The sequence below is a fragment of the Zea mays genome, chromosome 4 (assembly GCF_902167145.1).
Source record: "Zea mays cultivar B73 chromosome 4, Zm-B73-REFERENCE-NAM-5.0, whole genome shotgun sequence".
NCBI classification, from domain to species: domain Eukaryota; kingdom Viridiplantae; phylum Streptophyta; class Magnoliopsida; order Poales; family Poaceae; genus Zea; species Zea mays.
Window position 1 is genome coordinate 227,909,873 of NC_050099.1, and position 23,752 is coordinate 227,933,624.

A 23,752-nucleotide genomic window follows, 5' to 3' on the forward strand; every position below is an offset into this window, starting at 1 on the left:
CTGCTGGCTCGAAGTTGCCGGCGTGGCGCTTCACGTCTGGCGCCTCCTTGGAGAGGCTCTCCAGGTCGGCGATGAGGGCCTCGGATTCGGCGAGGGCATCGGCGTACTCCACGCACTCCACGTCGCATTCGTACGCGTGTCGGTACGTGGGGCCGATGGTGATGACCCCGTTGGGGCCCGACATCTTGAGCTTGAGGTAGGTGTAGTTGGGGACGGCCATGAACTTGGCGTAGCATGGCCTCCCCAGCACTGCGTGGTAGGTTCCTCGGAACCCGACCACCTCGAACGTGAGGGTTTTCCTTCGGAAGTTGGAGGGAGTCCCGAAGCAGACGAGCAGATCGAGTTGTCTGAGGGGTTGGACGCGTTTCCCGGGGATGATCCCATGAAAAGGCGTCGCGCCTGTCCGGATCGAGGACAAATCGATCTGCAGGAGCCCGAGGGTCTCGATGTAGATGATGTTGAGGCTGCTGCCTCCGTCTATGAGGACCTTGGTGAGCCTGACGTTGCCGATGACGGGGTTGACAACGAGCGGATATTTCCCCGGGCTCGGCACGCGGTCGGGGTGGTCGCCCTGGTCGAAGGTGATGGGCTTGTCGGACCAGTCTAGGTAGACTGGCGCCGCCACCTTTACCGAGCAGACCTCCCGACGCTCTTGCTTGCGGTGCCGAGCCGAGGCGTTCGCCACTTGCCCACCGTAGATCATGAAGCAGTCGTGGACCTTGGGGAACTCCTCTGCCTTGTGATCCTCCTTCTTGTCGTTGTTGTAGGCCCTGCCACCTTCCGCCGGTGGCCCGGCCTTGTGAAAGTGGCGCTGAAGCATGACACACTCCTCAAGGATGTGCTTGACGGGCCCCTGATGATAGGGGCACGGCTCCTTGAGCATCTTGTCGAAGAGATTGGCACCTCCAGGAGGTTTCCGAGGGTTCTTGTACTCAGCGGCAGCGACAAGGTCCGCATCGGCGGCGTCGTGTTTCGCTTGCGACTTCTTCTTGCCCTTCTTCTTGGTGCCGCGCTGAGTGGACGCCTCGGGGACATCTTCCGGCTGGCGGCCCTGGGGCTGCTTGTCCTTCCGGAAGATGGCCTCAACCGCCTCCTGGCCAGAGGCGAACTTGGTGGCGATGTCCATTAGCTCGCTCGCCCTGGTGGGGGCCTTGCGACCCAGCTTGCTCACCAGGTCGCGGCAGGTGGTGCCGGCGAGGAACGCGCCGATGACGTCCGAGTCGGTGACGTTGGGCAGCTCGATGCGCTGCTTCGTGAATCGCCGGATGTAGTCCCGGAGAGACTCTCCCGGCTGCTGGCGGCAGCTTCGGAGATCCCAGGAGTTCCCAGGGCGCACGTACGTGCCCTGGAAGTTGCCGACGAAGGCTTGGACCAGGTCGTCCCAGTTGGAGATCTGCCCCGGAGGCAGATGCTCCAGCCAGGCTCGAGCGGTGTCGGAGAGGAACAGGGGGAGGTTGTGGATGATGAGGTTGTCATTGTCCGTTCCACCCAGCCAGCAGGCCAGCCGGTAGTCCGCGAGCCACAGTTTCGGCCTCGTCTCCCCCGAGTACTTTGTGATGGTAGTCGGGGTTCGGAACCGGGTCGGGAACGGCGCCCGTCGTATGGCCCGGCTGAAAGCCTGCGGACCGGGTGGTTCGGGCGAGGGACTCCGATCCTCCCTGCTGTCGTAGCGTCCCCCACGCCTGGGGTGGTAGCCTCGGCGCACCCTCTCGTCGAGGTGGGCTCGACGGTTGCGGTGGTGGTGCTCGTTGCCGAGGCGACCCGGGGCCACAGGCACCGTGTTGCGCGTGCGCCCGGTGTGGACCGAGGCTTCCCGCATAAATCGGGAAGTCACGGCGCGATGCTCCGAGGGGTACCCCTGCCTTCGGGAGGCAGAGCTTTCGACCCGTCGGACCGCAGCATCCTCCAGGAGATTCTTGAGCTCTCCCTGGATACGCCGCCCTTCGGTGATCGATGGTTCCGGCATCGCGCGGAGTAGTATTGCTGCTGCATCCAGGTTCTGGCCGACCCCACTGGAAGCCAGTGGCGGCCTTGCCCTGACGTCGTCGGCAATGCGGTGCTGGATGCCCTGGGGTAGATGACGCACTTCTCTGGCCGGAACTTGGTCTGCCCATTCCTGCCCGATGTTCCGCCGGAACTGCTCAAGTGTTCCTGCTCCCTCGTCGAGCCTGGCCTGCATCTCGCGGATTTGCTCGAGCTGTGCGTCCTGACCCCCCGCAGGGACTGGGACCACAGCTAGCTCCCGAAGGTGGTCAACGCGAGGCGCAAGCCTAGGGGATCGCCGTTTTCCGGCATACCAAGATGGTTGCCTTCGCCGAGACACCCTAGATCGACGTGGAAACATTCACGACTTAGGCCACAGTCCTCGTCGCCGAAGCTGCGGCTACCATCGAAACAATCAGAGAGGCAGTAGTCGCATGCGGTCATGAAGTCCCGCATGGCACTGGGGTTACCGAGCCCGGAGAAATCCCAACAAAAGTCGGGCTCGTCATCTTCCTCAGAACCCGAGGGTCCGTAGGTCGAGACGGCCATCAATCTGTCCCAGGGCGACCGCATATGGTACCCCGGAGGGCTGGTACATGCCTCTATGAAGGCTTCCACCGAAGCGAGGTCGCTTGGTGGGTCGAAGCTGAATCCAAAAGGCACGAGATGGGAATCGGTCGGTACCTCTTGGTCGACGGGCGGTGACGAAGTCGCGTCAGGGGCGGACTGCACCGTTGTCTCAGGTACGAGGGCGACGCCCAGCAAGTCCTTCGCGAGCGTGCTGGCATCGTTCGTCTGCTTGGGGTTGGCGTGTTGCGGGGAAACGAGGCTCGTCTTCGTCTCAGACGCCAGGTCGAAGCTCGAGGTGTCTCCCGCTGGGGCACCGGCGTCGTCGACTTGCTCGACAGCCGACGAGGTGCCGCCTCCTGCTTGGTCATGGTTGCCCCGCCTCCTCCTCCGTCGGCGGGGGAGGTGACGGGACAAACCCGGATGTTGTTCTTCTGCCACGTGGGGAAACGTCGTTGATTCCGCCGCCGGCGGGCGGGCTGACGATCGCCATTGTCGCTGTCGTGCGACGGAGGAAGGAGTATCATGTCGTAGCTGCCATTGAGGGACATGAACTCAAGACTCCCAAAACGGAGCACCGTCACGGGCTGGAGAGGTTGCTGGAGACTACCCATCTGGAGCTTGACGGGAAGCTATTCGTCAACACGCAACAGGCCCCTACCTGGCGCGCCAACTGTCGGCGTTTCGACCCCAGGGGGTCCTTGGACCGACGAGTAAATTGTCGCCGCGTGTCCCAGCCCAGATGGGTCGGCGCGATGCGGAGCACGAAGGGGGGAAGAAAACAGGAAAAGGGGAAACCCACGACCTTCGTGTTGCCCTGCGCCCAGGTCGGGTGCGCTTGCAGTAGGGGGTTACAAGCGTTCGCGTGGGAGAGAGAGAGAGAGAGAGCGACAGCCTTATGCGCCGGCCTGTTCTCCCGCGCGGCCAACCTCCTCGTACGAGAGCCCTGGACCTTCCTTTTATAGGCGTAAGGAGAGGGTCCAGGTGTACAATGGGGGGTGTAGCAGTGTGCTAACGTGTCTAGCAGAGAGGAGCTAGAGCCTTAAGTACATGCCGTCGTGGCAGTCGGAGAGGTTTTGGCACCCTGTTCATGTGATGTCGTGGCCGTCGGAGGAGCGCTGGAGCCCTGTGGAAGGACAGCTGTCGGGGCTGTCGAATCCATGCTGACGTCTCCTTGCTTCCGTAAGGGGCTGAGAGCCGCCGTCGTCATGGAGCACGCGGGGCGCCATCATTGTTTGTTTACCGGGGCGAGCCAGATGGGACGCCGGTCTTGTTCCCCGTAGCCTGAGCTAGCTAGGGGTAGGGTAATGATGGCCCCCCCTATGACGCGGTCGGTCCGAGCCCTAGGTCGGGCGAGGCGGAGGATCCTCCGAGGTCGGGGTCGAGTCTGTCTTCCGAGGTCGAGGCTGAGTCCGACCCCTGGGTCGGGCGAGGCGGAGACCGTCTTTCGAGGCCGAGGCTGTGTCCGAGCCCTGGGGTCGGGCGAGGCGGAGACCGTCTTCCGAGGCCGAGGCTGTGTCCGAGCCCTGGGGTCGGGCGAGGCGGAGTCCGTCGTCTTCTGAGTCGTGGCTGAGTCCGAGCCCTGGGGTCGGGCGAGGCGAAGTCCATCTTCCAAGGCCGAGACGGGGGCCGAGCCCTGGGGTCGGGCGAGGTGGAGCTTCCTATGGCGCCCGAGGCTGGACTTAGCTGCTGTCAGCCTCACTCTGTCGAGTGGCACAGCAGTCGGAGCGACACAGGCGGCGCTGTTTTCTTGTCAGGTCGGTCAGTGGAGCGGCGAAGTGACTGCGGTCACTTCGGCTCTGTCGACTGAAGAGCGCGCGTCAGGATAAGGTGTCAGGCGATCCTTGCATTAAATGCTCCTACGATACGGTCGGTTGGCGTGGCGATCTGGCCAAGGTTGCTTCTCTGCGAAGACTGGGACTCGGGCGAGCCGAAGGTGTGTCCGTTGTTTGAGGGGGCCCTCGGGCGAGACGTGAATCCTCCGGGGTCGGCTGCCTTTGCCCGAGGCTGGGCTCGGGCGAGGCGAGATCGTGTCCCTTGAGTGGACTGAGCCTTGACCTTAATCGCGCCCATCAGGCCTTTGCAGCTTTGTGCTGATGGGGGTTACCAGCTGAGATTAGGAGTCTTGGGGGTACCCCTAATTATGGTCCCCGACACTAGGTGAGTATCTCCACAATGTTTCTTAAGTCTAGTATAGAAGTATTTTTATTTTTCCCTGTATTAATTTGGTTTGGACAGTTTTCTTATTTAATTCAAAACTCTAAAAATTAGTACATGGAACATCAAGTTTACTATTTTTGTTTGATAGTGCATAAATCACAGAGCCTAACAATATTTGTTTGATTAAATTCGGATGAGTATTCTTTAAGTTATTCATTTAACTATTTTGTTGCTGATTTAAATAATTGAATTTCAAATGGAAAAGGAAAATCTACTTTGCGATAGGGTCCCTGGTATACTTTTCCTGTGTCCCTTACAAATAGGTCCTCGGGTTACTATTCCACCGAGTCTCTAACAATGCAGAAAACCCCCTAGGTAACCCTAAATCTAACCCGCGGTCCTTCCCCTATTGGAACAGTACCCGCGGTGGAGAAAAGGGCGGCGGGGCTTACCGGCAGCGAGATAGCTCCGGTGATGTGGTCGACGACATAGGGGAGGTCACGGCGGTCACGTCGGTGTGCGGGTCATCGTCGGGGATGGCCGGAGTTGGTCGGACCTCGTGCGCAGATGGGGAAGCTCGTCGGCGGCGAGGATCCCGGCCTAACCACGGCAGAATAGCTCAATCCAGTGAGTTGGAGAGCTTCACGAGAGGTCAGGGAAGTCGTAGGTGCAACTGTGCAAGCAATTGGACAATGGTGTACCTGGTAGCCCGGTCTACGCGCGGTGGCAGGTGGCCGAAGTCCGGCGAGGGTGATCCCGCTGCTCTGGTGAGGCAGGGTCTCGGTTCTTGCTTGGAAAAGCTTCATGGCTCCACGGGGAAGCTATCCAGGGGCTCGAGTATGGCTAGGTGTCTACAGGAATGGCTGGCCACGGTGGCCGGCGCTCGGGTGGGCGGCGTAGAACTCGCTGGAGCTAAGACCTGGGTCTGGGAAGTTAGGCGAGGTGCGAAGGGAGTACGGCCGAGGCTGCACTGCTCTTATAGGCGCGGGCGCGGTGCACGGTCAGGCGTGGACCGGTGCAGGTGCGTGGGCGCGCACGGCTCGGCGCGGGCGCGCGGGCTTGCGTGCATCGGCGCGTCAGCCGCGGTCGAGCACGTGGCACATCGCTTCTGCTCCTATTCTAACGCCGATATGCTTCATATCTTCACGAATTTATGCAAGATCGTCGTGTAAGATTTGTTCTCTGATGTAAGTTTTGTCATTTATGAGTGGGAGCCGAGGGGTTTTCGGCCATGTACAGTGAGTTGTCGTGTCATCAAGTTGCTAGTGTCTCATTGCTGCGTCCCGAGGCAAAACCATGTCAAAACATGTCAAATGGCTGAGATTTGCCTCCAAACTTTTCCAGGACGTGCCTAAGGTAATTTGGCGCCAATTTGATATTTGGGTTTTGTGGATTTGAGTTTTTGAAAACAAAGAACGCGGCTGAACTTTATGAAGAGGTCAAAATTCTAATTCTGAATTTCTCATTGAGTTTTCACTTGAGGGGTTATTTTGGGAATTTTGCAAAACCCCTTTGATAAATCTTCCTTACTACATTTTGTAGCTTATTTAGTGTATTATAACTTTGTTATTTGGTCCTCATCATGATCTTATGTTTTCACAATCTTTTTACAAATTTTCCCCTTTGCACTTAAATGGCTTACTTAGGGTTATTTTTGGTTTTGTGCATTTTTCTCACTTTGTGGTGCATGATACGGTTAAGGTATGATCCTTAAGATAAAAAGACTTACTCAAATTTTTGCTTCTCAAGTTTTGGGGTCTTTTGCTCAATTATATTTACATGTGATAATGGTCACCAGTTGGGTACCGAGGGAACAACCCTGAGTAACAGTGGGGTGTTACAAGTGGTACTCAACGACATAGAAGAAAATGAGGGGACACTTCATTAGGTAAATGTCCTCATCTATCTCGCACATGGAGCTCAACTAGATGTGGGCGAAAGCGGGCTCATGATATGGTTGCCAGGTCACCTGAAAAGGATTAAAATTCCCATATAAGTTTATAGTAATGGTACCAACGTCTTAAGAAGCAAGATAAATTGACATTCAAGTACACAACTCACCATCGAAGGCGTAAGTGCGTCCAGCTCATTGGAGTACTCCATGTAGGCACGTTGGTGTCGTGCGAATGGCTCCTGGACCTGGCCCAACGGTAGGCAGTTGTGGGCCTCAGGTGCTGCCTGGCTATGACGAACCACTCACGAGGAGCGAACTCTCTCAGGCGACTGATGGGTATGTGTGACCACATCCATAGCTGGAGTAGGTACACACAACTTCCTAAACTCATGGACATGGACGATCGACGACAGGCCTCGCAGAGTTGCCTGTAGAGGAAGGCCAACACTCTAGAAGCCCAGCTATAACTTCCTGTCATGTCCCAGTCAATCAGGCAGGGCAAAAACATCCATGACGTGTTGTCACCCGTCACGTCTGGAAAAAGAACTGAGCCAATGAGGTGGAGGATCCAAGCACGACAATGATAACCAACTGTCTGCTCGTCTGCTCTAGGTGGACACATCCCAAAAGACTCCCTAAGCCAGGTGACTGGTACTCCGGTGGTGTGGCTACCTCGTAGGTCATCAGGAAGTACTCTCCCAAGGAAGGCCTCGACCCTCTGCCTCCAACCACCAGGTGTTGCCTGACCGGTCACTGGACAACCACAAATGCTGAGACCAAGCAACTTCTATCAATCTTCCAGCGTCACGGTCATCTCGCCGCAGGGCAGGTGGAAAGTGTGTCTCTGGACACCACCTATTGGAACACAAACGAATAAAAATTCAGAAGTATGAAAAAAGAAGCAATGACTGTACAAGTTTAAAAAATGTGGATGTGGTTACCTATCGACCATAGCCGTCAACGCCATAGGGTTGAATGTCGGCAACCCACGGCAAACCTGGAATGATACAACGTCCAAGCCAGCCCTCTCTAGGAGAGGAGTGTATCTGTCATCGTACCGCATCTCCTCCTGAAAACCAGTCGTGGGTCCAAACCTGCAGAACAAGCAACACTTAACAATCATAGTAATTTCAGTAGACAAATATATGTTGCATTTACTAATTTGAAATTTTAATATATATGCAAAAAAATACCTCTCCCTCTGCTGTGAGATGGCCCCTGTGGTGCTCGTCGTAGTGAGGGTCTAGCAAGTGGAACTGTGCCATCCTGCAAATTAAGAAAATAAGGTTAGTAAAATATTAAAATGTAACAAAAACAATGACATAGTAGAATAATAGATGTGTACTCTGTGTGTGAGGTAAACATTGTATCACACCTGACTAAGTGCTCAAATGCATGTATGTGAGTTGTGGCCAAATCTGCCGCATTTTCCACATTCGTTCTGCTCTAGGTCCACGAGAAAGGGGATGCTCGACCTCTCCTAGTGCAGCCAGAAACCTGATCCATGACCATGTTGCATCGGTTCCTTTTCCTAGTACCACGTTTGTCCCAACGATGCGCTGGATCAGCAATGTATGTCGAACCGATGTACGTTGCCCACTGTGACTTGTCAAACAATGGCTCAAAACGAGGGCTCCAGGTACGTACTAAGATCTCCACACTGAACTCCCAAGGGATCCTGCTCTCGAATGCAAAGTTGTGATGATGTGCGGCGGCAACATAATGAGAACATGGAAAATGGTACTGTCTAGGTTTACCACAACCACACGAGAATGCATCAAGTACACAACATGTGTCCTCGAAGGACGCACCTCATCGTCGGAAGTTGTGCCACCCATCGTTGTTACCACGTATTTTCCCAACTCCTCATTAAAGCATTGTACCTCATGTCTATTGGCCCTTTCCTTTGCATTATCAAGATGTGCTGTTGGTTTAGGTGCCCATCTCTTACCTCGCGTCTGCATTGCCTTGGCATGTGCGTGTCTCTCATTAAACCCTGCCATGAGACTATAGAAAGTGAATGTTACTATAGCATTAACTTGCATGCCACGTATACCCTTCAGCACACTATTAAATAACTCGGCCATGTTGCTAGTCTGAAACTCGAACCTCCAACCACCTTTGTCGTAGGCCCTTATCCACTTCTAGGGTTCCCTCAGCATCCAATTTTTACCTTCAGCATTTGTTGCATCTTTTAGTTCTGTCAACTTGTCCTCGAAGAACGAAACCTCCAACTATCGATAGACCTCCTCAAAAAGGGGGAAATTATCCTTGGTATGATCCTTTCGAAGAAGAATTTCTGCTAGATGTCTAGTGCACCATCTGTGGTGCATTGGTGCATAGCTAGGAATCTGCTCTTGCACTGCATTAAAAATACCCTGGTGTCTGTCAGATATGACACCAACCTCCCGATCAGGGCCCATGACATGGATCCGAACAAGTCGCAAGAACCAAGACCAACTATCTCAGTTCTCCCTCTCCACCAAAGCAAATGCTAGAGGAACCAACGCGTTGTCCGCGTCACATGAAATGGCAACCAACAATGTGCCCTTATACTTACTAAACAGAAAAGTACCATCAATAGAGAGCACGGGACGACAATGCCTGAAGGCCTCTACGCACTACGAGAAACACCAAAAAGCACGGAAGAAGATCGCTCTGCCATTCCTGCATTCGTTGGGTTTAGGGATGTACTCGTAATGCATGCCTTGGTTTTTTTGCTTTCATTGCATTGAACAATGCTGGCAACTTCTCGTAACCCTCCTCCCAATCCCCCTATATCATCTTCCATGCTTGTTGCTTTGCCCTCCATGATTTCCCATACTTGATCCTGTAACCAAACAACTCCCAAGTCATGGTCATAAATGACTTCACCTTCAAGTTTGGCTGACCCTTCAATGTCCCCAATAGCCTTTTCGCAATTAGGGTAGATGTCAACTGTCGATGCTTAGAGCTCAGCTCTGTCTGGGCACAAGTGTGTGGACCTACAATTTATGTGATCTTAAACTTTCCATTTTCCTTCTGCTTGCGGGCACATACCCTCCAATTACAATCCGACACCTCGCAAACAACTGTGTAATTTCGTTGTGCATACGAGTGTCTCACCTTGAATGGCCTCTTCCGATTCACGGTATTCTTGTAGCCATCGTCTCAGTGTAGGCAAGTCCTTGAAAATTAAGCCTTTCTTAATCTCAATGTTGTCAGTGTTATCCGAAGCCTCTAGCAGTTCATCATCTCGTCCTTCTGCGTATGCACCGTTGGAATGACTTAGACTGCTAATTTCATGTACTGCAGGGTCACGTTCCAGACACAAACGTCTGATGAGTTCAATTTCTTGCTCAGTCAATTCTTGAATCGGACGGTCATCATCAGAATCTAAGGCCCGTGCAGCCTCATATGGATCCTCCTCATCCTCAATCTGAACATCAACACTATTTGAGGCCCTGCGTATGTGGTCCATATTTGATGATAGGGGCAAGGAAGACAAGCACCATTATCTAGTTGTGGAACTCCTGCATCGTGTCGAAGGAACAAATACTACATTAAAGTCTCATAAAACGAATTAATGATGCATATAAATAGCGTGTTAAAGACACTTACTTGGATGATCCTGGGTCAATGGGATCTCCTGGGGGGTACCACCGAATTTGATGCCCCACAAACGCCACGAACTGGACGAGAAATCTCAATCTCGGTCGGGGCCAATTGAGCATCCGACACAACAACCACTTCTTCCGGAAGCTAAGGCAAAGGAGCTTCACAAGGAGATGCATTTGGCATTTGTGGAGATAACCCGACTAACGCATCACAATGATTAAATGATAACTTTCGAACGACCACATCCAAACATGGAGAAACAATCATCTTCATAATTTTGACATATTTCACCCAATCATCTTTAGAGCCAATGGAGATCAACCGTCGGAAAACTATCCTAGATGCAACATGGGACAATAAACCCTCAATTGATATGCCAGGGTCGTTTAAATTGCAACTAATCTCCTTACAAGCCCTAGCGAAAATCTGGCCAAACGAGGGCCTTTCATCAAACATAACTGTCACCTTCTTCATTCCATCAAAACTAACATTCCCATAAACATCTTCCTCCACGCTTCCTCCATGGTAGTGTCACTAGGGTGTCCATCTATTGCAAACACGGATTCATAACTCAATAACCATTAAAGATGGTACCTGACTAACACTATCAACTAATGCCTAACTTATTAATATCCCCATCTACTAATACCTAAATACTTACTAAGTAATAAATAAGTATTAGGTACTTACTAACTAATAACTATATACTAACTATTACTATTAAATGACCACAACGAACAGAATTATATAATCTAGGAATGATGTACGAAAATATGGTATACCTGAGGTCTTGGTGGTGACAAGCTACATGTAGCGGAGGTGGAGTCGAACGTCCTCGTATCTACAAAAAAAAACATATTACTCCCAATAAAAAATTCGACAGCACCTCCCCTATATGATGAGGTTTATGAATCCTGCAGAGAAACGAAAAGCACGATGGTTGACATATACAAGGGCTAAATATACTCATATATACATATACTCACAAGGACTAAATATACCTCCAAAGAAACAACACAATGGTTGTTATGCAAACTCACCAACAAGTAAATATACTAACATGGCATAAATTAAATCCACTAACTAAATTATATTCCCTAAATCCTCTAACTAATTATATCTAATCAAACCTGTAACTTATATCCACTAAATCTCGTATAATCACTAACTAAATTATATCCACTAACTAAACTAAATCCACTAAATCACGTAAATCCACTAACTAATTATATCCACTAAAACCTCTAACTTATATCCACTAAATCCACTAACTAAGAGGTTATTTGAATGCACTATAGATAATAGTTAGTGGCTAAAATTAGCTAAAGACATCCAAACACCCTAGCTAATAGTTCAGCTATTAGTTATTTTCAGTAAATTAGCTAATAGTTAGCTAACTATTTGTTAGCTAGCTAATTCTACTAGCATATTTTTAGCTAACTAACTATTAGCTCTATTGCATTCAAACACCACCTAAATTATATCCACTAACTAAACTAAATCCACTAACTAAACTAAAACCACTCAAATTAAACTTACCACGGCGCAACGAGGGTAGTGTGGCTCGGCACAGCAGGGGCACCGCAGCGGGGGCGTCGCTCAGCTCGATGGGGGCGGCGCAGAGGGCCGTAGCACGAAGGTGGAGAACGCGGCAGTGGCAAGGACGACAAGGAAGCGGCGATGCCGCTCGGCGGACAAAGCAGAGAGGAGAGAGCACGGGAGGTGAAAGACAACCGGAATATTTTATCACACTTCAGCACCAAGATCTGTGGCACTAAAATGTGACACGTCAGCTGCCACGTCCGCTACCTTGGCGCCATAGGCTATGCCTACGGCACCGAGCAAAAGATCCAAATGCAGAATTAAATTATCTAGGATCTAAACGTGAAATTGTTTCGAAAAAAGGATTAAAATACAAAAAATTCGGCCCCTTAACATGAGCAAGATATGTTGATATAATCTTTTATTGCTAAGTACAGGGTTCTCTCTCGTTAATGTGATTCTTTTGATACAAAAAATACGTTGACAAAATCTTGTGGAGGTCCGAGGCCCGTCCTTTTACTCGTGTGCAACTTTCTGGAGCCCATCCCAGGTTGTGATCTTCTCTCTAGGTTTATTTCTCAGCTCCCCTGCCATCTTTTCCACGGAATTAATCTTCTCCCAGCCACTGAATGGCACAAAGCGGACATTCTTTCGCTCTAGGATCTCAAGGAGTCCTGCCCTTCCATGCTTCGTCGAATCAGATGGGGGCCTTAATACACCCTTCTTATCATCTTCAAGGATGCTAGCCACCTGTTTGTTAATCCATGAAGCCAAACAAATCATAATAGCCTATAAAAATGGCCAATAAATATGATAACAACCCTAACTGTGAAACATTTCGTTTTCATGGTACTGATGTTTCTGTTCTGTGTCAGGAACATGGAAAAACAACTATTCTTCCCCCAACCATCCTAACACAACTGTATATGGACCTTGTATAATTCTTAACATTTTGTGTCACAATTAAATGTTGGTCCACCACATGAGGAATGAAAGATAACAATGGAACAAAGCTACCTACTGTTTCTTCAGCACAGTGGAGATTTGTTGCAACAATCCCAGTTGGTCCTCTCTTTAACCATCCTACCACATACAGGCCTCTTTCTACTGTCGCAATCTCTGATTCGCTGCTCAGGACTCTTCCTCTTAAATTTGGCACAACTCCTAAAATTAAGCAAATATCATCATGCTAAAACAATTGAATATGCTCCTGATGAATCAAAAAAAATATAGAAAAGAGTGTACAAGCTACAAAGTAGAAGGAAAAAAGAAAAAGGCAATTTTATGCACCTCTGTTTTTGTCGAAAGGCAAACCTTGTACAGGCAAGGATTTGTAACCAATACTTTTCAAGACCAGACTAAGAAGGTAGCATATTAGACGGGCCTTAAAATCAATGGTGAAGCAGTCATAAAACAACAGAAAAGCATAAGCACCAGCCAAAGCACTTACCCACATTTTAGGTCTTCAAACTCACCAGTTCCAGCAGCGACCTGCTTCCCAGTTACTTCATCACCTACATAGCAAACAAGAATACTTATCAGAAAGCTCAAGAGGAAAATGACAGAAGATCCATTTCAACACCCGCTACACCAGACCTTTTAATACTGTCTTCTCAAGTTGAACAGCACCAACCGTGGAACCATTTTCTGCAGGGATGAACCTGATAGGTTTCCTGAAAAACACAAAATGAAGCTCCTTTTGGCCATTGTAATTGTTGCCCCCATGCGCAGTTTTCGACAACAATTCATAAACTCTTCTTTGTATTCTACTATTCCTCATCTCCTCCTGCAATCAGATTATTCAGCGTCAGAAGCAAGGAAATGGTAACTAGGTAAATTAATTTATAGGAGTGTTGAAAGCACAATACTTAGTGAGACATAATGAAGAATAAGCCTTATAATTGCCATGGTTTTAGTGTCAGCAAATGATTAGCTCATGATATTTGCAACCAATGTCTCATATTGGTAGCTGTACAACACTGCCTTTAATCAATACAATACTAGTTACACAAACCCTTGCCTAAAATCAGCACAAGACAACATAAAATGGCCCTCACTGACATGATGAGCAAAAACTCCTGATCCTAAACTATCCATTTTCAGAAACCCAGGATAGTAAAAAAAGAACACTCACACACTCAAAAGGGAAAGGGAAACCATGCTACAGGTAATAATACACTTTACAGCACAAACCTCGTCCGCAGGTGTGGTCACGAGATCAGCTGCCTTGATGCAAATACGGACATTTTTCAAACCTGCATGGACATTATGTCAAACTTAGTATGACAACATGACAATGAGATAGACTAATATAAAATGTACCGCGTGTCAAATGTCAAACGCTGCAAGTATTCAATTATTTTTTTTATATACCTAAAATTTCACGCAGCTCCTTTGCTGTGCAAGCTGCCTGTACTGGACCCCGTCGCCCAACCAAATATACCTTCCTTCACATGCAACATTAATTGAGAACTATGTATTATGTAATAAAGTTATCTGTGGAAGTAAACCATAAAATGTCAGTCTTGTTTCTTACTGAAGTGAAAAAATACCTTATCGTGCTGCCACGTAGAGCATCCAATGCATAATCAGTAATGTCTGTAGTAGCCAACTCAGCTTTACAGCGTAAAAGAATACGAGCAACATCCAGAGCAACATTTCCCTATGATTAATCTTGTTACAGCAACTTGTATTCATAAAAGCATTTCAATAAAAAAGTAATGAAAATTAAGGTATATGAGCAGCACAAATTCAAAAGGAATTATAGACCAACTGTATATCAAGATTAAATGAAAATGCAATTGTGACTCGGTTCTTTTGGTCCCAAAATGTAGGTATGCTATCGCATATGAGGAAAATCGAAAAACAAAAAAAAATACCTGTCCAAGGACAACAGCAGATTCTGTGTTTTTTAAATCTGGACAGAAGTCGCACATGTCTGGATGTCCATTGTACCACCAGACAAACTCTCGAGCTGAATGAATTCCCTTCAGGTCCTACAATACAATGATGATACTAGAAATGAACAAATACATCTAAAAGTGAGATAATCACAATAATGTAGACAATGAAGATGCAAGCATTGTAAACGCCACATCCACCTTACTGAAAACTAAATTCTTGCTACTGCAATATTTGATTTAACACAGTGAACAGCAATAAGATTACAATTATGTTATTGAACCATAAGCAATATTCAATAACCACAATGAGCTGCTGTATAAAGATTAACACTAGTAGTCAAAAGTCATACCTCTCCAGGAATTCCAAGTGACCTATCACTTTCTGCACCATAAGCAAGAACAACCTGTTGATCAGTAAATACAATCCCAACCATTTACTTAGATAAGTCTGGATAATAATAATGTAACAGAAATGAGAAAGGTGATAGTGTGATATCCTCTTGGGTAATGAAAATTTGATCTAAGTTTAAAACTTACAGCATGATATGTTTTGCCAAGCTCTAACAAAGATATATCCCTTCCCAGAGTTACATTCCCAAAGAATGAACAGCGCCCATTTGCAGCTACACGAGAAAATTGATTCACCACAATCTGTTGGAAAGTTGAAGGTCAAACTTAGTCAAGCTTACGAACAGTTTATGTAGTGTCATAAGAACAAAAGATTGGAAAGTAAGGCACAATAAAATAATGATAAGGCTGTTTCTAGCATGCCCCAAGCAATAGTTTAATTAATTTGCAAAAGATTTTAAATTTCATGAATGAAACAATATTTTTGCATAATCAGAAAACCAATACTAAGTGACAAAAATGATGAAACAAGGAAATAGAAACATATCACCAACTCTAAACCAGTACTTTTCACTTAGTTGCCATTGTTGATACTTGAAAGATAAAAAGTTGATTGATTTTCAGTTACAAAATTAGACAACACCAATGATAAATGCCCACCTTTGTTTCTGGATGATCTGGAGCTACTCCAGAACGAACTAGGCCAAATGGTGTGGGTAGCCTATCAATTATATCAACCTGTGCTCCATCATGACCCTTCAACATCTGGTTAATGCACAAAAGGAGCACCCACCAAATCAACAACGCAGAAAAACACATGATAACTATTAATAAAAATAACTCTGAATATCCAACAGAAATACCTTAAAATAGTGGCTAGAAAAATATGGCTCAAGGGAGAGCATATGAATCTGAGGGGGTGTTTGAATGCACTAGAGCTAATAGTTAGCTGCTAAAATTAGTTGTATACATCCAAACAGTCTAGCTAAGGGCTGATTTGGTGACCCGGGATCCCGGGAGGATTGGAGGGGATTGAGGGGGAAATTAGTTTATTTCCCCCTCAATCCTCTCCAATCCTCCCGTGATCCCCTTGTCACCAAATCAATCCTAATAGTTAGCTAGATATTTGTTAGCTAGCTAATTCCACTAGCATTTTTTAGTCAACTAACTATTAGTTCTAGTGCATTCAAACACCCCCTGAATCTCATGACCTTATCGTTATTTTTAGCATTTGAACCTTATACAGAATTTTGCAGCTTGCAGAACATTTCATAGACAGAAAAGGAAAACATCGGTGGGGACCATTTAGTAGGGATCGTCAGTTCCAAATTCTTCCAAGAAAAGTTTTAGGTGACGAATCTAAATCACTTCGCGGTTTGGCTGTTAGGATATTTTCTGTATCCTCAATAAATGTGTTTTTAAAAAATCCTACAAATAAATATACTTCACAAAATGATATTTTTGTGGGGAAATAATCAAGGTTATTAAAACGGTAAAACGTTGGAACGCTCATGGGTCAAATTTTGACTTTTAAACGTTTAAACTTTGTTTAAACGTAGTTTTAAACAACACAGGAAAAATACCAATACATCATAATTTCAGACAATAATATGAAGTTAAATACCAAAATAGAGAGGTTAGTGGCTTACCAAAACTTCACCCATGAGCTGGATTGAACCTCAAAAGTAACTAATAGACTGGACCCAAAAGTAGCTAATGGTCTAAAATGCATAAAACAATGCGTTTTACAGTTTAGAACGCTAAAACGCTAAAACGTGGTTTCAACCTCTAATTAGAGTTTTAACGTTTAAACGTAGTTTAAACGTCGTTTAAACGTAGTTTTAATAACACTGGAAATAATAATCTAAATGTAACCCATTTTGACTTATTGCACAAAAAAAACTAATCACTATTGCAAGCGAGAAACTAGAAACAAAATCACTCAAAACTACTCTCGAGGCGATTCTGATCTCTAACACAAAAAAAAAGAAAATCATTAGAAATGTTTCTACCTAAAATCAATATTTGTCTTTGATCATTCGGATGTGTTATTAGTGATTCTGGAGAGAATCAGAACCGATTCTCGCATCCAAACAGACCCTAATATTCCACCAGAGCACACAGAATTGAGAGTATTACTACTGAAATTTGTAAACAAACTAAAACTGAAATGCAGCACATATCATATCTAAATATTGAAGGAATCATCAATCTACTAAGAAGCAAATATTTCCTGGACAGATGAGCACAAACCTAAAAGGGTCTTCAAAGCAGGAACGATGAGATCAACTACATAAGAACTAACCACAAGTTGTGAAATCCCCTACCCTGTCGGCGGTGTAGAACCCAGCGGGGCCGCTGCCAACGACGCAGACATGGAGCTGCTCCTGTGCGGAGGCAGAGATGCCCCTCGCCTGCCCCTGAACAAGCAGCGGCCGCAGCCTCCCCACCTCGCGGGAGAGGAGCCATAACCCGCGGGCCATCTGAGAGCGCCGACTGGACTGGCGACCACGTCACAAAGAACGGAGCCGTCCACAGGGGTCAGGGGCGTCTTGTTGCCTGTGTTTCAGGGTAAAGTAATGCTCAGTCCATTTGCCATACTGTTGCAGTTTCAGTATTTCAAAGTCATTCACAAATTGTAATAAATAATATTCAGATGGAAAGTCAACTTACCAAATTATTGGTTCACGGTTCTCATCAGCCGGCCGCTAGCGACCCCGGGGGCCGAGGCCAGCCCCACCACGGGCCGCCCACACGCCCAGCGCAGGCGCAGCGCCCGGCCACTGCCCAGCCGTGGACCCGTGGTCCTCCTAGCCGGCTTCTTTCAGACGCCCGCGTCCAGTGCCCTTGCCTGGCCCTGCGCACGCCGGAGGGAATACACGCCACTGCCGGCTAGGTTTCGTTAGGATTTCAGGTTCAGTAGCCCATTATACCCATTTTCAAAGCACTGACTCAGTTACTGCTTTGGTTCATTGTAGTGCATTCCGGCAGCAAAGTCACACACTGTCCACACGTCCACAGACCACAGACCACTGTCCAGTCTCCACACAAAGTCACACACTCTGCCCACCAGTGACCAGCTCACTAACGTCCAAGGCTCTGAGTCCTGAGCCAGTCAGCAAGACACCTGTGCCTGGCCGGCTCGGCCCGTTCAACTAGTCCAGGCTAAGGCTAGTCTGTTCCGGCTACTACAACTTACTTTGTTTACACACTTGTACTATATGAGCCTGGTTCAGATGATCTGATGTTTGTCACCCAGTAGGCAATCAGGCTAAAAGACCAAAACTACCTAAACGCGGAATCCTTGCGTCATGAGTAGCCAGGCTTCCAGGAAACAGACCTTGATCTCGATTTGGTGAAGCTAAACTGAAAAGCTAAATTTAGCTCTAGTGCATTCAAACACCCCCTCAGATTCATATGCTCTCCCTTGAGCCATATTTTTCTAGCCACTATTTTAAGGTATTTCTGTTGGATATTCAGAGTTATTTTTATTAATAGTTATCATGTGTTTTTCTGCGTTGTTGATTTGGTGGGTGCTCCTTTTGTGCATTAACCAGATGTTGAAGGGTCATGATGGAGCACAGGTTGATATAATTGATAGGCTACCCACACCATTTGGCCTAGTTCGTTCTGGAGTAGCTCCAGATCATCCAGAAACAAAGGTGGGCATTTATCATTGGTGTTGTCTAATTTTGTAACTGAAAATCAATCAACTTTTTATCTTTCAAGTATCAACAATGGCAACTAAGTGAAAAGTACTGGTTTAGAGTTGGTGATATGTTTCTATTTCCTTGTTTCATCATTTTTGTCACTTGGTATTGGTTTTCTGATTATGCAAAAATATTGTTTCATTCATGAAATTTAAAATCTTTTGCAAATTAATTAAACTATTGCTTGGGGCATGCTAGAAACAGCCTTATCATTATTTTATTGTGCCTTACTTTCCAATCTTTTGTTCTTATGACACTACATAAACTGTTCGTAAGCTTGACTAAGTTTGACCTTCAACTTTCCAACAGATTGTGGTGAATCAATTTTCTCGTGTAGCTGCAAATGGGCGCTGTTCATTCTTTGGGAATGTAACTCTGGGAAGGGATATATCTTTGTCAGAGCTTCGCAAAACATATCATGCTGTAAGTTTTAAACTTAGATCAAATTTTCATTACCCAAGAGGATATCACATTATCACCTTTCTCATTTCTGTTACATTATTATTATCCAGACTTATCTAAGTAAATGGTTGGGATTGTATTTACTGATCAACAGGTTGTTCTTGCTTATGGTGCAGAAAGTGATAGGTCACTTGGAATTCCTGGAGAGGTATGACTTTTGACTACTAGTGTTAATCTTTATACAGCAGCTCATTGTGGTTATTGAATATTGCTTATGGTTCAATAACATAATTGTAATTGTAATCTTATTGCTGTTCACTGTGTTAAATCAAATATTGCAGTAGCAAGAATTTAGTTTTCAGTAAGGTGGATGTGGCGTTTACAATGCTTGCATCTTCATTGTCTACATTATTGTGATTATCTCACTTTTAGATGTATTTGTTCATTTCTAGTATCATCATTGTATTGTAGGACCTGAAGGGAATTCATTCAGCTCGAGAGTTTGTCTGGTGGTACAATGGACATCCAGACATGTGCGACTTCTGTCCAGATTTAAAAAACACAGAATCTGCTGTTGTCCTTGGACAGGTATTTTTTTTTGTTTTTCGATTTTCCTCATATGCGATAGCATACCTACATTTTGGGACCAAAAGAACCGAGTCACAATTGCATTTTCATTTAATCTTGATATACAGTTGGTCTATAATTCCTTTTGAATTTGTGCTGCTCATATACCTTAATTTTCATTACTTTTTTATTGAAATGCTTTTATGAATACAAGTTGCTGTAACAAGATTAATCATAGGGAAATGTTGCTCTGGATGTTGCTCGTATTCTTTTACGCTGTAAAGCTGAGTTGGCTACTACAGACATTACTGATTATGCATTGGATGCTCTACGTGGCAGCACGATAAGGTATTTTTTCACTTCAGTAAGAAACAAGACTGACATTTTATGGTTTACTTCCACAGATAACTTTATTACATAATACATAGTTCTCAATTAATGTTGCATGTGAAGGAAGGTATATTTGGTTGGGCGACGGGGTCCAGTACAGGCAGCTTGCACAGCAAAGGAGCTGCGTGAAATTTTAGGTATATAAAAAAAATAATTGAATACTTGCAGCGTTTGACATTTGACACGCGGTACATTTTATATTAGTCTATCTCATTGTCATGTTGTCATACTAAGTTTGACATAATGTCCATGCAGGTTTGAAAAATGTCCGTATTTGCATCAAGGCAGCTGATCTCGTGACCACACCTGCGGACGAGGTTTGTGCTGTAAAGTGTATTATTACCTGTAGCATGGTTTCCCTTTCCCTTTTGAGTGTGTGAGTGTTCTTTTTTACTATCCTGGGTTTCTGAAAATGGATAGTTTAGGATCAGGAGTTTTTGCTCATCATGTCAGTGAGGGCCATTTTATGTTGTCTTGTGCTGATTTTAGGCAAGGGTTTGTGTAACTAGTATTGTATTGATTAAAGGCAGTGTTGTACAGCTACCAATATGAGACATTGGTTGCAAATATCATGAGCTAATCATTTGCTGACACTAAAACCATGGCAATTATAAAGCTTATTCTTCATTATGTCTCACTAAGTATTGTGCTTTCAACACTCCTATAAATTAATTTACCTAGTTACCATTTCCTTGCTTCTGACGCTGAATAATCTGATTGCAGGAGGAGATGAGGAATAGTAGAATACAAAGAAGAGTTTATGAATTGTTGTCGAAAACTGCGCATGGGGGCAACAATTACAATGGCCAAAAGGAGCTTCATTTTGTGTTTTTCAGGAAACCTATCAGGTTCATCCCTGCAGAAAATGGTTCCACGGTTGGTGCTGTTCAACTTGAGAAGACAGTATTAAAAGGTCTGGTGTAGCGGGTGTTGAAATGAATCTTCTGTCATTTTCCTCTTGAGCTTTCTGATAAGTATTCTTGTTTGCTATGTAGGTGATGAAGTAACTGGGAAGCAGGTCGCTGCTGGAACTGGTGAGTTTGAAGACCTAAAATGTGGGTAAGTGCTTTGGCTGGTGCTTATGCTTTTCTGTTGTTTTATGACTGCTTCACCATTGATTTTAAGGCCCGTCTAATATGCTACCTTCTTAGTCTGGTCTTGAAAAGTATTGGTTACAAACAGTGGCGGAGCTCTATAAAATTGACGCCCCGGGCCACTTTTAAAAAGCTCTTTAAGGGGGTGTTTGGTTTTAGAGACTAATTTTTAGTCCCTCCAATTTATTCCACTTTAGTCACTAAATTGTCAAATATGGAAACTAAAATAGAGTTATAATTTCCATATTTTGCAATTTATAGACTAAAGTGGAATAAAATGGAGGGACTAAAAATTAGTCCCTAGTAACCAAACACTACCTAAGTTATCGTGCGACTAAATATACCGCTAAAACATAATATACAACGGGCAGCATAGAGGGGAAAAAAGGGATTTGTGAGCTTTCAAAGTCAATACTTCTGAACCAGAACCAGTAGAAGATTTGACAAATCAGAGTATACAACGGGAAGCGAGTGGAGGCTCACCAGATCGGCGACTGTTGCCACCTACTACTCCTCAGAACGAAGAAATGGTGTCGAACTCCCAGTCAGCGCCTCAGCGGCAGCAGGCGCCAGGCGGAAGAGATGGCTCCATGCCACCCGTTTTCAATTAACCAGATCCAGCTACAAATCAGACTGGCGACAAATCGAAATGCAAAGCAAGGCGCGACAGGGCTAATCAGATCCCGGTCACTAAACTCTCCATCCCGGATCAGGGGACCTCCCGTGGGGTGAGAGGGGCGCACCTCGTACTCGCTGACGAGCGCCTGGCGGTCCCAGAAGGCAAAGGTGGCCGCAACGAAGATGAAGAAGAGGAGCGCGAGGCGCTTGCTCGAGCACGGGTGGATCACGCGGCCTGGCGATCGGCACGGGACCCCAATGCAACGCGGGGGCTGCACAGCCCTGACCGCGGCAAAGGGGAGGGGCAGCAAAGGAGAAAGCTGCTGGATGAGGAGGTGGTGGTGGGTGGTGAGGCGAAGCGGAGACGCCGCGGGCCTCTCAGGGACAGGTTGCAAGTGGAGAGGAAGGGTAACTGGGCATGCTTTTTTGGCCGAAAAAACATAACTATAAGTAGATTTTGGGTCACGACCTGGGCACCGCCCAGGTGGCCCGGGGCCCAAATCCACCCCTGGTTACAAATCCTTGCATGTACAAGGTTTGCCTTTCAACAAAAATAGAGGTGCATAAAATTGCCTTTTTCTTTTTTCCATCTACTTTGTAGCTTGTACACTCTTTTCTATTTTTTTGATTCATCAAGAGCATATTCAATTGTTTTAGCATGATGATATTTGCTTAATTTTAGGAGTTGTGCCAAATTTAAGAGGAAGAGTCCTGAGCAGCGAATCAGAGATTGCGACAGTAGAAAGAGGCCTGTATGTGGTAGGATGGTTAAAGAGAGGACCAACTGGGATTGTTGCAACAAATCTCCACTGTGCTGAAGAAACAGTAGGTAGCTTTGTTCCATTGTTATCTTTCATTCCTCATGTGGTGGACCAACATTTAATTGTGACACAAAATGTTAAGAATTATACAAGGTCCATATACAGTTGTGTTAGTATGGTTGGGGGAAGAATAGTTGTTTTTCCATGTTCCTGACACAGAACAGAAACGTCAGTACCATGAAAACGAAATGTTTCACAGTTAGGGTTGTTATCATATTTATTGGCCATTTTTATAGGCTATTATGATTTGTTTGGCTTCATGGATTAACAAACAGGTGGCTAGCATCCTTGAAGATGATAAGAAGGGTGTATTAAGGCCCCCATCTGATTCGACAAAGCATGGAAGGGCAGGACTCCTTGAGATCCTAGAGCAAAAGAATGTCCGCTTTGTGCCATTCAGTGGCTAGGAGTAGAGATGGCAATGGGTACCCGAAACCCGAATACCCGACGGGTTTTACCCGATATGAAGGCGGGTACGGGATGATTTCTCTACCCGTGGTTATGTTAATGGGTAAAAACCTCTACCCGTTGGGTAGACGGGTACGGGTACGGGTTGGAACTACCCATACCGTCTACCCATGGGTAAAATATACCCGCATCAATACAACTATAACCATCTAATAGAGCCCATCTTAGCTAAAATAAAACCCTTCTCTAGCTATCATTTATCTAGATACCAAGTTATGTAATCATATGATTTGTTATATATGAAGTCGAAGTTGTTTTTATATGTTTATTTAATATTTTGAGTGATTGGCATATTGGAATTTAAGATTTTCATAACGGGTACGGGTTACCCGACGGGTAAAAATACCCGCGCGGGTACGGGTAAGATTTTATACCCGCGAGTATATATGGGTAACCTAACGGGTAGAATTTTTTTTATGGGTACGGATATGGAATGGTACTACCCGGCGAGTATGTACCCGTTGCCATCCCTACACACTCCACACGCCCAAAGTCCCACACACCGGCACACCCTAACCCTACCGGCAACTCAGCAAGGCAGCACAGGCATCAGACGATGCAGAAAGGCAACAGCTAGCAACCACACACCACACGTCCAGTCCTCCAATGCCCACACGTCCAGGTCCAGACATACCAGCAGCAAGGCAGCAAGCACAAGACCTACCAGCGGCGTGGGATCCCTCCGAGT

The 23,752-nt window shown here is 46.3% G+C and overlaps 2 protein-coding genes across 5 annotated transcripts; one reads left to right on the plus strand and one right to left on the minus strand.

The window, feature by feature from the left end:
• Nucleotides 1-12,068: 12,068 nt before the first annotated feature.
• On the minus strand, nucleotides 12,069-22,197 carry LOC100285690 (uncharacterized). Of its 4 annotated transcripts, none has more exons than XM_020551601.2 (16): nucleotides 21,901-22,196; nucleotides 21,641-21,790; nucleotides 17,668-17,886; nucleotides 17,322-17,553; nucleotides 15,655-15,759; nucleotides 15,184-15,297; nucleotides 14,997-15,050; nucleotides 14,623-14,739; nucleotides 14,296-14,405; nucleotides 14,117-14,190; nucleotides 13,937-13,998; nucleotides 13,340-13,529; nucleotides 13,194-13,257; nucleotides 13,034-13,101; nucleotides 12,765-12,907; nucleotides 12,069-12,493 (listed from the first exon to the last, which is right to left on the minus strand). In XM_020551601.2, exons 4-16 carry the CDS (start codon nucleotides 17,475-17,477, stop codon nucleotides 12,260-12,262), a joined length of 1,491 nt encoding a protein of 496 aa, XP_020407190.1. In that variant the 5' UTR covers nucleotides 17,478-17,553; nucleotides 17,668-17,886; nucleotides 21,641-21,790; nucleotides 21,901-22,196; the 3' UTR covers nucleotides 12,069-12,259.
• Nucleotides 18,519-23,324, plus strand: LOC109946102 (NADPH:adrenodoxin oxidoreductase, mitochondrial). The gene is made up of 11 exons (XM_020552868.2): nucleotides 18,519-18,656; nucleotides 19,014-19,127; nucleotides 19,261-19,314; nucleotides 19,578-19,694; nucleotides 19,912-20,021; nucleotides 20,127-20,200; nucleotides 20,319-20,380; nucleotides 20,787-20,976; nucleotides 21,059-21,122; nucleotides 22,458-22,600; nucleotides 22,872-23,324. Exons 1-10 carry the CDS (start codon nucleotides 18,552-18,554, stop codon nucleotides 22,591-22,593), a joined length of 1,026 nt encoding a protein of 341 aa, XP_020408457.2. The 5' UTR covers nucleotides 18,519-18,551; the 3' UTR covers nucleotides 22,594-22,600; nucleotides 22,872-23,324.
• Nucleotides 23,325-23,752: the final 428 nt, after the last annotated feature.